Genomic DNA, 13,617 nt, shown 5'->3' with positions numbered 1-13,617 from the left:
CCACATCTAGTCTCTCCAGTCAATGATGGGCTCCCAGTGCCAGTCCTATCAATTCATCTGAAGATCAAACGTGCACCAACATAACTTCTGCGCTCTTGCCGGTATGAACTAGTTGGATTCACAGGTTGTTTTATCCTTCCTGTACACTTAAAGGATGGGGAGGCTTTACTAGGATGCCGCATGGATTAGAGGGCATGAGCTTTAAGGAGAAGTTGGACAAACTTGGATTATTTTCTCTGGAATGTTGGAGGCTGAGGGGAGAGCTGACTCAAGTTCATAAAGTTATGAGACGCGTAGATAGGGTAGAGAGTCAGAATTATTTTCTTGATGGAGACATGTTAAACGTTAGAGAACATTTACTTGTGAGAGGGGGTGTTTAAAGGGGAGAGTGGCACACAGAGAGTGGCAGGTGCTTGAACAGGCTGTCGGGGATGCTGGCAGCTACAGATACAACAGGGATTACAAGGCTTTGGGACAGACACCAGTAAACCCCCCCCCCCAAAAAAAAACCCAGTCACTCCAGGCAGATGGGGCTCATCTGCTATGATTAGTGGCTTATCTATAAGATGGAAAACTCCAATCGCAAACCTCCACTGCCTTGCAGCTATGCCTAGTCATGAGGAAGGCTTTGGGGGTAAACCCCCAGGAAAAACCGAGCTGGAGTCCCTAAGGCTATGTCCCTATGTTGAGTTCAACACTGGCTGGCAACTCTTTTGTGACAAACTGTATCGGTTTCTGTTGTCCCTTCGGATTCATCATCCGTATGGAAAGGAGGAGCCTACTGGATGGGCAATAGCTTACTCTCCATATCGTACTGCCCTTGCTTACATACTGGCTTGCTTATACAGAGACAGTTAGGATGCAACATCCATGGTCAACAGAGGGCCTCGTGAGACAGATTCATGAATATGCAGGGACAGTGGGATACAGATTCTGTGCAGGCAAAAGGGATTTAGTTGAACTTGACATTGTGTCTGGTGGCCCCGTGCTGAACTGCGCTGAGATCTGTGCTTGTGGTTTGGAATATTCGGTTAATTAGACTTTGGAGCTTGAGCATGGACACCCCTGTCCCCAGAGGTGAGGGAGCTGCAGCAATTCTGACATTAGAGCCAGCAAACGATTTGGCTCTACGTGACATTGTGATGGGTTTGCCTTAACTGGGAAGGTGATTAAGACAGTGTTCAACTCTCACTGCACCGTTACTATGATAGGGCAGTTTGGTTGGCACACCATTGAATTGGAATTTTCTTTAAAATTGACCCAAACGTTGATTTTTTATTTCGATACACAGTCATGTGTCAAAGAACTGCAATGAATTGTGTAACAAAAAAAATTTACAGGCAGTGCTGCAGAGCAAAAGAGTGTTTATCTCCTTGTGAAAGCATTGTGGACAGGTGCTCATGGTCTTCTGACAACCTTCAGCCGTACGCCATGAATCAAGTGTAAACAATGACCCTGGTAAAGTCACTGGGAGCACGCTGAAGGAACTACTCTGCAAATGAGGGAGATGTGTATCACACTGGAACTGGTGCAGTCATTTGGGGTGTTGAAGACAGGTATGATGCTTCTAAAATAGATAGGGATCGATTCCAAATAAATCACGCACACACACACACACCCGTTGCTACCTGAAAGGGACTTGTACATTCTCCCTGTGACCGCACGGGTCTCCACCGGGAGCTCTGGTTTCCTTCCACAACCCAAAAAGATTTACCCCGTTGATCAATAAGTTGTCCCGTGATTAGGCTAGAGTTAAATCAGGGGTTCCTGGGCAGCGTAGCTCAAAGAGCTGGAGGGGCCCATTCTTCACTGATTTTCAATCAATAAATAAACAATCTCCTGAAGGTTGGGTGAGTATAATGTAGTGGTTAGGAGAAGTCATCAGATTACTGGACCATTATTCTAGAGACGTGATTTTGAATCCCACCATGGCTGCTGGGAAATGTAAATTCAAGTTATAAAATAATTTAAATAGAAATACAGCTGTTTACATCGGTAACCAAGAAACCACTGGATGGTTGGCGTGCCTGAAAAACCCATTTGGGGCAGGATATCTGCCAGACTGACCTCTACTTGATTGAAGGCCCACCGGGGTGAGTGGCTCTGAACTGGCTCGTCAGTGGTGAATAAATGTTAGCATCTCCAGTCACGTCTACTTTGTGTGAACCAGTGGATAAACACACGAGGATGTTTGCAAACAAACACACAACACACACGCACTCTCACATGCATATACACTTACTCACACACACACACACACACAAACATATAAACAGGCATGCAACAACACACACAAAATGCTGGTGGAACACAGCAGGCCAGGCAGCATCTATAAGGAGAAGCACTGTCAACGTTTCGGGCCGAAACCCTTCGTCAGGACTAGAACTTAAACAGGCACAGCAACATACAAGATGCTAGAGGAATTTAACGGGACCGGCAACAACTATGGAGTCCTGACCTCACAATCTACCTTGTCCTGTACCTTGCAACCTATTGTCTGCCTGTACGGCACTTTCTCTGTAAATATACCATTATCTCCTGAATTCTGTTTCCTTTGTACTGATGTAATGGAAATGATCAGCGTGCATGAGTGAGGCTCTTCACTGCATTTTGGTACGGTGGCATTAATAAACTACATTCACATCGAGAGTCGATGTTTCAGGATGAGACCCTTTGTCTGCACTAGACACACATATGTACACAAGCACATATATACAGACACATACACAAACCCACTTACATACAAAAGCACAAACACACACACGCACACTTAAATATGCACACAATCATACAAAAATACAAGCACATATGGCAATAGAAAATCAAACAGAAACACACACTTTTCATGCTTAGTGCTCCCACACAAACAGCAGATTGACCGAACAGTCACGGAAGGGGGTGAGTGGTCCTCACCAGTCTGAGAAGTCAATGACTGACTGGGCCAGACTGATGTATTTTTGAAAGGTGCAGCATTGACTGTCTGCTCCAGAGTGTGTGCTGTCAGTGCCGGTGCTCACGTGTCGTGTAATTAGCTCCCGGTTGCTTCACAGATGCCACTGTTTTTCCCTTTGCCAGCCTAGATAGTGTACGAGTGAACAGCTGGTCTAATTGGTCAGCCTGGCAGGGGTTTCGGGGACGCAGCTAACACAGGAGTCTCTGGTTTATCTCTTTACCCGCACTCTTATCTGATTACCTTTCCTGTCTCTGCCTCAATCTGGACCCTCTGCTGTTCCTCCTGCGACCGACCATTTGTAAGGGAGAGGCTGAAGGAGGCTTCTCCTGAGTTTCACTGCCTGGCTGCCACCAGCAGGAGGAGCTGAAGATCAAGGCAGGACCACGGCTGGGAATCGAGTTGCCCATGCAGGCTGCACTCTCACCCATCCGTGAAAGTGCCAGGGCCAAAAGTTGCAATCACCCAGGAGGAGCTAGTAGTGGCACCCTCAGCAAGGTATCTGTGGTAATACACGTTGCAAGTCTGTCTTCAAGTCACAGATTTAATCCCCACTTTGTCACCAATCAAACATACAACACAGAAACAATCTTACACTGTTGACCATCAAACGCCCACTTTAAACATTTATAGGTTATCTTAATTTGTCGTATGGCTATTGAAACATACGGTGAAATGCAATGTTTGTGTCAAAGCTGCAACCAGCCCACCTGTGTTGCCTTACTTCCAGCGCCAATGTGGCATATCCACAGTTTACTAACCCTGACTAATCCGTATGTCTTTGGAATGTGGGAGGAAGCCGGGACAGTGGAGGAAACCCACACGGTCACAGGGAGAAGGTACAAACTCCTCACAGACAGTGGTGGGAATTGAACTCCAATTGCTGGCACTGTAAATGTTCCAGATCCCTTACTGATCTCAGATTACCCTCTCGCAATTCCTTCCAACTCCATTCCATCTTCCAGATTCTATCACCATCTAACACACCAAAGATAATTCATAGCAGTCAATTAATTTACCAGTTTGCACGTTTTGAGATGTAGGAGGAAACCGAGCAACTGAGAGAAACCCAGCAGTCACTATGGGATCTTCTCTTCCTGTCACTCATATCCTTGGAACCTATCAGTTTAGAGTGAGAGGGTACAGAAGACGTCACCCAGGTATCACTTAGATATAAGGGTAAGAGCTATAAGGAGAGGCTAGGCGAATTTATGTAACACACACAAAATGCTGGAGGAACTCAGCAGGTCAGGAAGCATCTATGGAAATGAACAAGCAGTTGATGCTTTGGGCTGAGACCCTTCATCAGGACCTGATCAAAACGTCGACTGTTTATTCCTCTCCATGGATGCTGCCTGACCTGCTGAGTTCCTCCAGCGTTTTGCATGTGTTGCTCTGGATTTCCAGCGTCTGCAGAATCTCGTGTTTAGGCCAGACAAACTCGGTTTGTTTTCAGTGGAGCACCGGAGGCTGAGGGGAGACCTGACAGAGGTTTGTAAAATTATGGGGATGCACAGATCAGGTGGATATTACGAGTCTTGTTCTCAGTGTGGAAATGTCAAATATTAGAGGGCATTGTTTTAAGTGAGAGGGGAAAGTTTAAAGGGGATGTATGAGGCAAATTGTTTTTTTTTACACAGAGAGTAGCTGGTGCCCTCAGTGTGCGACAAGGAGGTGGTGGAAGTAGACATGGCAGTAGCATTTAAGAGTCATTCAGACAGGCACAGGTATAGGCAGGGAACAGAGGGATCCAGACCATGAGATTAGTTTATATTGGTTTTGGTCTGTGCTGCATTACATTGCATGTTCTATGTTTTACCAACTGTATTGTGCCCATCTAACTTCTCGTATTTATTTTAACATTTCTCTATGATTCAGAATGAAATCATTTAGACCATCGAGTCGCAGTACCTTCCCAACTGATTTCCTTCTAACCTGTTCTCCCTCACATGCCCATTAAGACCTCACAATTTCTCCTGCCACCCACTTACACTAGGAGCAAGTTATGGTGGCAAACCTGCACATCTTTGGGATATGGGATTATACAGGGGCACTCAGATGTAACCCACGTGGTTGCACAGTGAATGTGCAAACTCCGGAGAGCCCCTGAGGTCAGGATCAAACCTAGCTCACTGGAGCTCAAAAGCAACACGACATGTACCATTGTATCTCCCTCAGTTTCATCATCTAAATTGTCCATTCTATCAAGTTTTGATTTGTTGCTCCTTACACTTCAGGTCCCCTGTTGTCTGCAGAACAGAAAAGAAAGTTTGTAAGAGTAACGGGAGAGGGCCATGGGACAGTATAGTTATACATTTTGAAAATCTTTTACCACTCAGCAAAACTTTTTAATCACTGCAAATCCTCTCTACATCAAAAGTGTACATTCACATAGACCAGTGGTGCAAGAATCAGATACCGGCTGAGCCTTGTTTGAAGGAAACAGTAAGCTGGGGTGGGGATTTTTGTTCAATGAAGTCTACTTATTTGAGAACTCTGAACCAGTGTGGGCTTCCTCCTGTCATTTAAAGGTTGCTTCAAGGCTCAAAGTAAGGGACAGTCAAATCTTGACACCTCAAGTGCTGAATAGGGAGAGTGTAGCGAGACCAAAAACACCACTATTTAAAAAGATATTAAAATGTGACTCAGTCTGGCCTCTAGAGCGTGGGTGAGGAGAACAGGGGAGTTCCTCCTGTTGGTATTCCTCCTTCAGCTGATTAACTTAGCCAAAACTTTTTATCACATGCTGCCATATGAATGTTGTAATTTTGTCAAATAAGATTAATCATTCATAATCAAATTTTGTAGGATACCTTCTGGTTAGTCAGTGTTTGTGATGTATGAACACAGAGGGGTTATCCAGCGATGTCTCATGCAGCTTGGACAATATCTGCAGGAAACTCATGGCTTACGTGCAGAAGATCTTTGCAATGAACTGAGATTTGTCTTGGGTTATATTTAAAGGCAGTTCGCCGGATTAGAGTCCCAGCCCATGGACTCAGGCATGTCAACCAGGCTGCAGCAAAACAACTACCACTCACTATCCGACTCCCTTGGCAGCCCTCCTTAACGTGTCCTGTCTTGAATGTAATGTCAACCTTTACATTCATCTCTGGCCACCATATCTTAGCTCAACCTCCCCAATCCCCAATGCCTGGTTTCCAGTCCCCAACCCCACTGCACATCTTTCAAAGATCAAAGTTTAAGGTGAATTGATTATCAAAGTACACATTTGTCTCTATATACAACCCTGAGATTCATTTTCTTGCAGGCATCCACAGTAAATCCAAGAAACACAATAGAATCAGTGAAAGACCACACCAAACAGGATGGATAAACAACCAATATGCAAAAGACAACAAACTGTGCAAATACAAAAGAAAAAAAAATACAATAAATGTCAAGGACACGAAATGAAGAGTCCTTGAAAATGAGTCCACAGGTCGTGGGAACAGTTTGGTGATAGGGTGAGTGAAGTTATCCCCTCTGGTTCAAGAGCCTGTTGGTTGAGGAGTAATAACTGTTTCTGAACCTGGCTCCTGAGGCTCCTGTACCTTCTTCCTAATGGCAGCAGCAAGAAGAGAGCACGGCTTGGATGCTGACAGTCCTTGATAATGGATGCTGCTTTCCTGGGACAATGTCCCATGTAGATGTATTCAGTGGTGGGGAGGGCTTTACCTGTGATTGATGGGCCATATCCACTATGTTTTGTAGGATTTTATGTTCAAGGCCATTGTTGGTTCCATACCAAACCGTGATTGAATCATTCAATACACTCACCACTACGCATCTATAGGCGTTTGTCAAAGTTTTAGATGCCATGCTGAATCTTTGCAATCTTTTAAGGAAGTAGAGGTGCTGCCGTGTTTTCTTTGCAATTACACTTGCGTGCTGGGTCCAAGACTGATTCTCTGAAATGATAACACTGGGGAATTTAAAGCTTCTGGCCTCTGATCCCCCAATCAGGACCAGCTCATGAACCTCAGGTTTCCTTCTCCTGAAGTCAATAATGAGCTCCTTAGTTTTGCTGCCATTGAGTGAGAGATTGTTGTTGCGGCACCACTCAGCCAGATTTTCAATCTCCCACTAATATGCTGATTCTTCATCACCTTTGATTTGGTCAATGACAGTGGTGTTGCCTGCAAATTTAAATATATATTTGAATTACCCCTTAGCCTGATAGTCATAAGTATAAAGTGAGTAGAGCAGGGGGCTAAACACACAGCCTTGTGGTGTACCTGCGCTGATGAAGATTGCAGAGGAGATGTTGCCACTGATTGGGATCTGCAAATGAGGAAATCAAGGATCCAATTGCACAAGTAGGTATTGAGGTTAAAGTCTTGAAACTTACTGATTAATTTTGAGGGAGTGATAGAATTGAATGCCAAGCTACAGTTGTTAAAGAGCATCCCGATGTTGTACCTTTGCTGTCCTGGTATTCCAGGGTTGAGTCAATGAAATGGCATCTGCTGTGGACCTACAGCACCGGTAGGCAAATTGGAGCGGATCCCAGTTGCTTCTCCGGCAAGAGTTCCTACGTTTCATCACCAACCTCACAAAACACTTCACCACAGTAGACATAAATGTTACTGGACGATATCATTGAAGCAGCTTACCACGTTCTTTGTAGGCACCAGTAGATTTGAAGCCTGCTTGAAGAAGATGGATACATCAGACTGCCGGAGCAAAAGGTTAAAGATTTCAATGAGCATTTCAGCCAGTTGATCAGCACAGTTCTTTAATGCTCAGCCAGGTACACCATCTAGGTTGGATACTTCCCGTGGGTTCACCCTCCTGAAGGATGCTCTCCCGTCAACCTCAGAGACTGAAATCACAGGATCATCAGGGACTGTGGGAGATTGTGAAGGTTCATGTGTTGAATGTTCTTGATGGTCAAAGACAGCGTAGAAGGCATTGATCTCATCTGGGAGCCAAGCCTTGTTGTCACCTGTGTTGCTTGGTTTCACTTTGTAAGAGGTAATAGCATTCAAATCCTGCCACTGCTGTCAGACATCCTTACTAATGGTAGCAACCTTTCCAACTTCCCTCTATCCAGGCCTTTCAGTATTTCCTTTGTTCTTAATGGAATTGTTAGTGGGGAACTGTGCAATGTTAATTGGGCCCATTGTGTCTCTTGTTCACTCTTTCAGAGACCTGCTCAATTAATCCCACACCCTCAACCTTTTCCACAACCCTGCAATCTTTTCTTATCTAATTTCCTTTTGAAGATGACTGCTGTAAACTTTCCATGAAATTTCAGGACAGTCCATTTCAGATCATAACTACCTGGTTTTAAACTAGCCTGCAAATTGCAGCCCAGATGCAAGTCACTAAACATGGATAAAAACACAAAATGCTGGGAGAACTCAGCAGGCCAGACAGCATCTATGGGAGGAGGTAGTGACGACGTTTCGGGCCGAAACCCTTCATCAGGAAACATCGTCACTACCTCCTCCCATAGATGCTGTCTGGCCTGCTGAGTTCTGCCAGCATTTTGTGTTTTTATTTATTTCCAGCATCTGTAGATTCACTCGTGTCACTAAACATGGGTTTGATTCACTGAACACAATTCCCCCTGCAATAACTCTGGTTGTGAGTTAACCCATGTGGTTGCATTCCATTACAGCCTTTCCGTAGCACCATGATGTCCTGGCTTGGACTGGGCTAAGAAGAACTGGCACATTAAGGACCCACATTAGCCAGGACATGCTCCCCTTTATTACTGCCATCAGGGAAGAACTACAGGAGTCTTGAAGACACACATTCAATGTTTCTGGATCAGCTTCTCCTCCGCCATCAGATTTCTGAATGGACAATGGACCAACCCATGAACACTACCTCATTTTTGCTCTGTTTGCACAACTTATTTAATTTATGTATATATAAAAAATTGTAATTTATCTTTTTTTTACATATTGTATGGTACTGCTGCCACAAAACTACATAAAACTGATAGTGAAGTTTTAAGAGTGAGCTAATCCATGCTTCTACCTCAGTCAGCTCTCAAAGGTATCAAATACCCTTAACACTCCTGCCAGTCAGAAAACTTCAGAACACCTGATAAGCGTTTTAAAAACAGGAAGAGTCTATGAGACCTAAAATTCCCAAGAATATTTAGAACATGATAAACATCTGAAAACTCTCAAATAATTAGTACAACTATCAGTGATTGGCTTGGTCCTTCACGAGGGTTCTCATTGTTGACACCTTTCCTAAACCAGGGCCGAAAGTTTCATTGGGGAAGTTACATAAATAATCTGTATCACTGTTCACGTCGTGTTTGTATTTGGCTATTTTCATTTCAATGGAGGGAAGTGGCTGCACAGGAGAGAGGTCAGTTTCAGTTACTATGCAATATTTCTGCATGCCTGCTCAGGTCACGAACACAGTAGGGGCAGGGCTTCATTGAAACTTTTATGGGCTTAAGAATGGGAAGTCGCAGCTGCTGTCCAGCACCTTGCCAACCATGAGAATTTATCCTCTATGAAGCTTATGCAGGCGAACAATGTGTTTAGAGTGGAGGCAACTAGTGACTGTGGGCAACACACACAAAATGCCGGAGGAACTCAGCGGGCCAGGAAAAGAGTTTCTGGCTGAGACCATCAGGATATCCAGCATCTTTCATTTGTGCAGTGACTATGGGTGACATCTTTCTCAGCACATTCAGCGCCAGTATATTAGTTTGCCAAGCTCACCCCAAGGAAGGAAGGAACTCTCTCCTGAGTTCAGGACGACGTCGGTGGGAGGACACGGTGTTCTGTTCCCAGCGTCAGCTGAACCGGTGAAGACACATTTTTTTACCTGCAGCTATTTAAAGGAAATACTAGTTCCCAGAAAAACTGAGTGGGGCCAGCGATCAAAACCAAATCTAAGCAGTACCATCATTTTCATGCTACTGCACACTTCACTTTAAACCTATCCTTTGCCTGCAACTAATTGTTTAACATGCTTCTATGACTGTAGAAGTTTCATGATGCCTAGAGCACATTGGGTTGATAAATTGCTACCATTAGACAAAACCTCTGTCCAGTAAGTCTATGATGAAGTACTCTGCTCCTAACTAGACAAGGGCTGCGAGGAAAAGAAAGACCTTGAACTCTTTCGCTGATGACAAAAACAGGGCTTCAAACAACTTAGTTTCACAACTGTTATCAATCATTTGCTGTCCCAGGTTACTGCCGGGCTGGTCGTCCTCTGGAAGCTGTTTCAACGATCTGACTAGAAAGAATTGTGGCATAGATGATTTGCATTCAACCACACACCACTGGGCAGAATAGACACTGAAGGAGACTGAGGAAGCAATCCGCTGGCAGAAAATTATTCACTGCTTAATAAGTAACACTACCTGCTTTAGAGATCAGCATTCAACTAACCAAAAATGTTACCATTACTGTCAGATTCAGTTTGGGCAGTTTTGTGGTATACTAAGTACTTTAGTTGCATAAAATGTCCAATAAATACAAATCCACTTTCTTAACCCAATCCACTGCTGCTGCTTTGTTCCAAGGATGCACTTATAATCCACTACTTACCTGTGACAACAGAAACATCTTTTCATTAAACAATGAGCACAATTCTGTGCTCTAGCTATTCTCCGAAAACCCACCATAACCATTAAGTCTGGTAAACTCTACACTCTGCCGTCAGCATTCCCAGTACTGACTCATTGACATCACCGATCCCTCAACTCACTCCTCAACGTGACCGCATCCATTGTAGTGTGACCCATTCCTCAGCTTGTATTCACTCTGCCACTGCAGCTCTTCAATATCACCACACCCTCTACTGACTCGTTAACCTCTACTAACTCATTCCTTGTACCAACTCGTTAACATTATCACCCCCTGTAACATCAGCAGACCCAGAATCGACTGTTTAAATTCACCGCAGCCTGGGCCGACTCTAATATCATCCATCACTCCCTGGAATGGCTCGTTGACATCAGCATACTGTGCTAACTCTTAATGCCACCACTCCCTGTTCGAGCTCTTTAGATAATAATAATAATAATCATTACTTTATTGATCACGAATGGGAAATTATTAGTTTGTAACGTACTCATGTCCAGCCCTGTCTTTGGGAGCAATATATCCATAATTTGTTGTTTAAAAAGATGTTCACAACTTGCTTTCTGTCAGAATTTGTTTAAGGTACCCACATTATTTTGTTTCCTTCAGACACTGTGGATTGCATGCAACATGTCTCATTGTACAATAACACAGACACGACATAATAGAACCACATTATTGCCTCTCTCAGATGGAGTATCATGTACAATATGCCACCCTTTCTGACATGTTCACATTATGTTTCTCCTGGATAGTGTGCAATGTATAGTTGGTGTACAATGTATGAATAGAATGTTCTCTAACAGACATTATAATTGTCCCAGATCCTGCCCTGTGTCTCAACAATATGAGACCAGAAATATTGAATACAGTTTATCTCATTCATATCCACACATCAGTTGACATATTAATAACTATGAACTATTCGTTCCTCAGTTCTGAAAAGCACAGGATCAGTCGGGGTCTTGAAAACTGATAAAGTAACAGCTGGTGTGATATGAAAAGTCATCAGTTCAGGGAAAGCAAATCACAATTTCATTGTTCTTTTATCATTCCAGTAAGTGTCGCCAGCCTTATTCAGGTAACTTTTTAAAGCAGGTTACAGCTGCAAACTCAGTATGCGAGAACAGTGTCGGCCTTCAGCAGCTTATTTTTCCAGGTAGATTGTTAACGCCTACCTTTGCAATCTGGACACACCAGTTCAGGAGCAGCTGGGAGCCAATGTTGTCCTTGTGCTCACGGACGTAATCCAGCAGACAGCCATGGGGCATCAACTGAGTGACCAGTTGGATCGTGGGACTGAGACAAACACCCAAGAGGCGAACCAGGTGAGGATGGTCCATGCTGGCCATTATCAGGGCCTCCTACGGGAAGAAAGAACAAAGTCAGGCTCATTAATCGTTCAGTAGAAGGATACCACAGCATCACATTCTCTGGATAATATACGCACAAACTCAGATAACCATTCAGTGGGAAACTTTGCAGCAGTCTGAGCAGAGATGGAACTGTTGGTTTTGCTCTGTGCTCTGTTTCTGAATTCCAGTCAGTTTGAGATCACCGACCAGTAACATAGACAATAAAATAACATAGGTGCAGGAAGAGACCATTCAGCCCATTGACTCTGTGCTTTTCAGCTGTTTGCCATATTTATGTACCCACTACACTTGACTTAGTACCAATCCTATCTACACACTGCAGTGAAAAGGTATTGAGTGTCAGTTCCTCAGCTGCGAGTAAAAGCAGTGATCTAACTGTCCACTGTAGCTGAGAACCTAGTTGTAAAGAGGGTTTTTTATAGTGAAGTGTTTAATGAATGGATCAGTATTGCAGTGGCAAACATTAATATTAATGCCAAGTGTATGAGCTCAGAGCTGAGCTTAGCAATCCAACAACCAGAAGACTGTTACACCTGCGCTTTCAGGGAAGTTTATCTGCTTGGATATGAATGTGATTTCAGACCCAGCCAACCACGTGAAACATAGCAACACAGGAAGTTGCTCTCTGCTCGATCAGAGCTGGTACGTGTGAGAAATAAAGTCCAGCTGATTAGTTTAAGGTAAGTAGGTGCTTGCAATAAAATTTGCCAGCATGGATTTTCAGGCACATGTGAGAAAATGACAGAAACATTCAGCAGGTCAGGCAGTGTCTGTGGAAAACAAACTATTCAACTGGAATATAAGAGAAAGGATGTAATGTTGAGACTTTATAAAGCACTGGTAAAGCCTCACTAGGAGTATTGTGAGCAGTTTTGGGCTCCATCTTTAAATGAATGTGCTGAAACTAGAGAGGGTTCAAAGGAGGTTCACGAAAATGATTTCAGGATTAAACGGCTTGTTATATGAAGAGCAACTGATGGCTCTGGGCTTGTATTCATTGGAATTCAGAAGAATAGGGGTGACCTAACTGAAACCTATCACATGGTGAAAGGCCTTGATAGAGTAGATGTGGAAAGGATATTTCCTATGGTGGGAGTGTTTAAGACCAGAGGACACAGTCTCAGAATTGAGGGGCATCCTTTTAGAATGGAGATGAGGAGGAGAGTAGTGAATCTCTGGAATTCATTGCCATAGGCAGCTGTAGAGGATGATTCTTGTGTACAATTAAGGCAGAGGTTAATAGATTCTTGATTGGTCAGAGCATGAAGGGATACAAGGAGAAGGCAGGAGATTGGGGCTCAGAGGGAAAATGGATCAGCCATGATGAAATGGAGAAGCAGACTCAATGGGCCAAAATGGGCCCAATTTTGCTCCAATATCATATAGTCTTATGGTCTTATCTCAAGTCCCAGATCCTTCTTAAAATAAGTCAACATGTGCAGTGGTCACCATCTGGTATGGATGGACCACTGCACAGGGTTGGGAAAAAGATGCAGAGGGTTGTAAATTCAGCCAGCTCTATAATGGCACTAGCCTCCCTGGTGTCAAGGACATTTTCAAATGGTGATGCCTCAAAAAGGCAGCATCTTCATTAACAATCCCCATCACCTAGGACATGAACTGTTCTCATTACTGTCATCAGGAATAATATATATATATAATTATAATTTCATATTGTAAACGTATGCACTGCTCTGCAGCATTGCCACAAAACAACAAATTT

The 13,617-nt window shown here is 43.7% G+C and overlaps 1 protein-coding gene across 9 annotated transcripts in view; it reads right to left on the bottom strand.

Annotated features, from left to right (window-relative positions):
* The window catches only part of LOC132392867 (receptor tyrosine-protein kinase erbB-4-like), a 942,732-nt gene that overhangs the window by 216,463 nt on the left and 712,652 nt on the right, over positions 1-13,617 (bottom strand). For all 9 annotated transcript variants that reach the window (XR_009511679.1, XM_059967363.1, XM_059967364.1 and 6 more), the window contains exon 20: positions 11,697-11,882. Coding sequence is in view for 8 of the 9 variants with exons in the window: in XM_059967363.1 (XP_059823346.1) it covers positions 11,697-11,882 (186 nt within the window). In the remaining variant the exon portion in view is untranslated. The remainder of the gene's footprint in view (positions 1-11,696; positions 11,883-13,617) is intronic.

This window comes from Hypanus sabinus, chromosome 4 (assembly GCF_030144855.1).
Source record: "Hypanus sabinus isolate sHypSab1 chromosome 4, sHypSab1.hap1, whole genome shotgun sequence".
In the NCBI taxonomy this organism is placed as follows: Eukaryota; Metazoa; Chordata; class Chondrichthyes; order Myliobatiformes; family Dasyatidae; genus Hypanus; species Hypanus sabinus.
The sequence above is the reverse complement of the archived record's forward strand: the minus strand, read 5'-3'. Positions and strand labels throughout refer to the sequence as shown.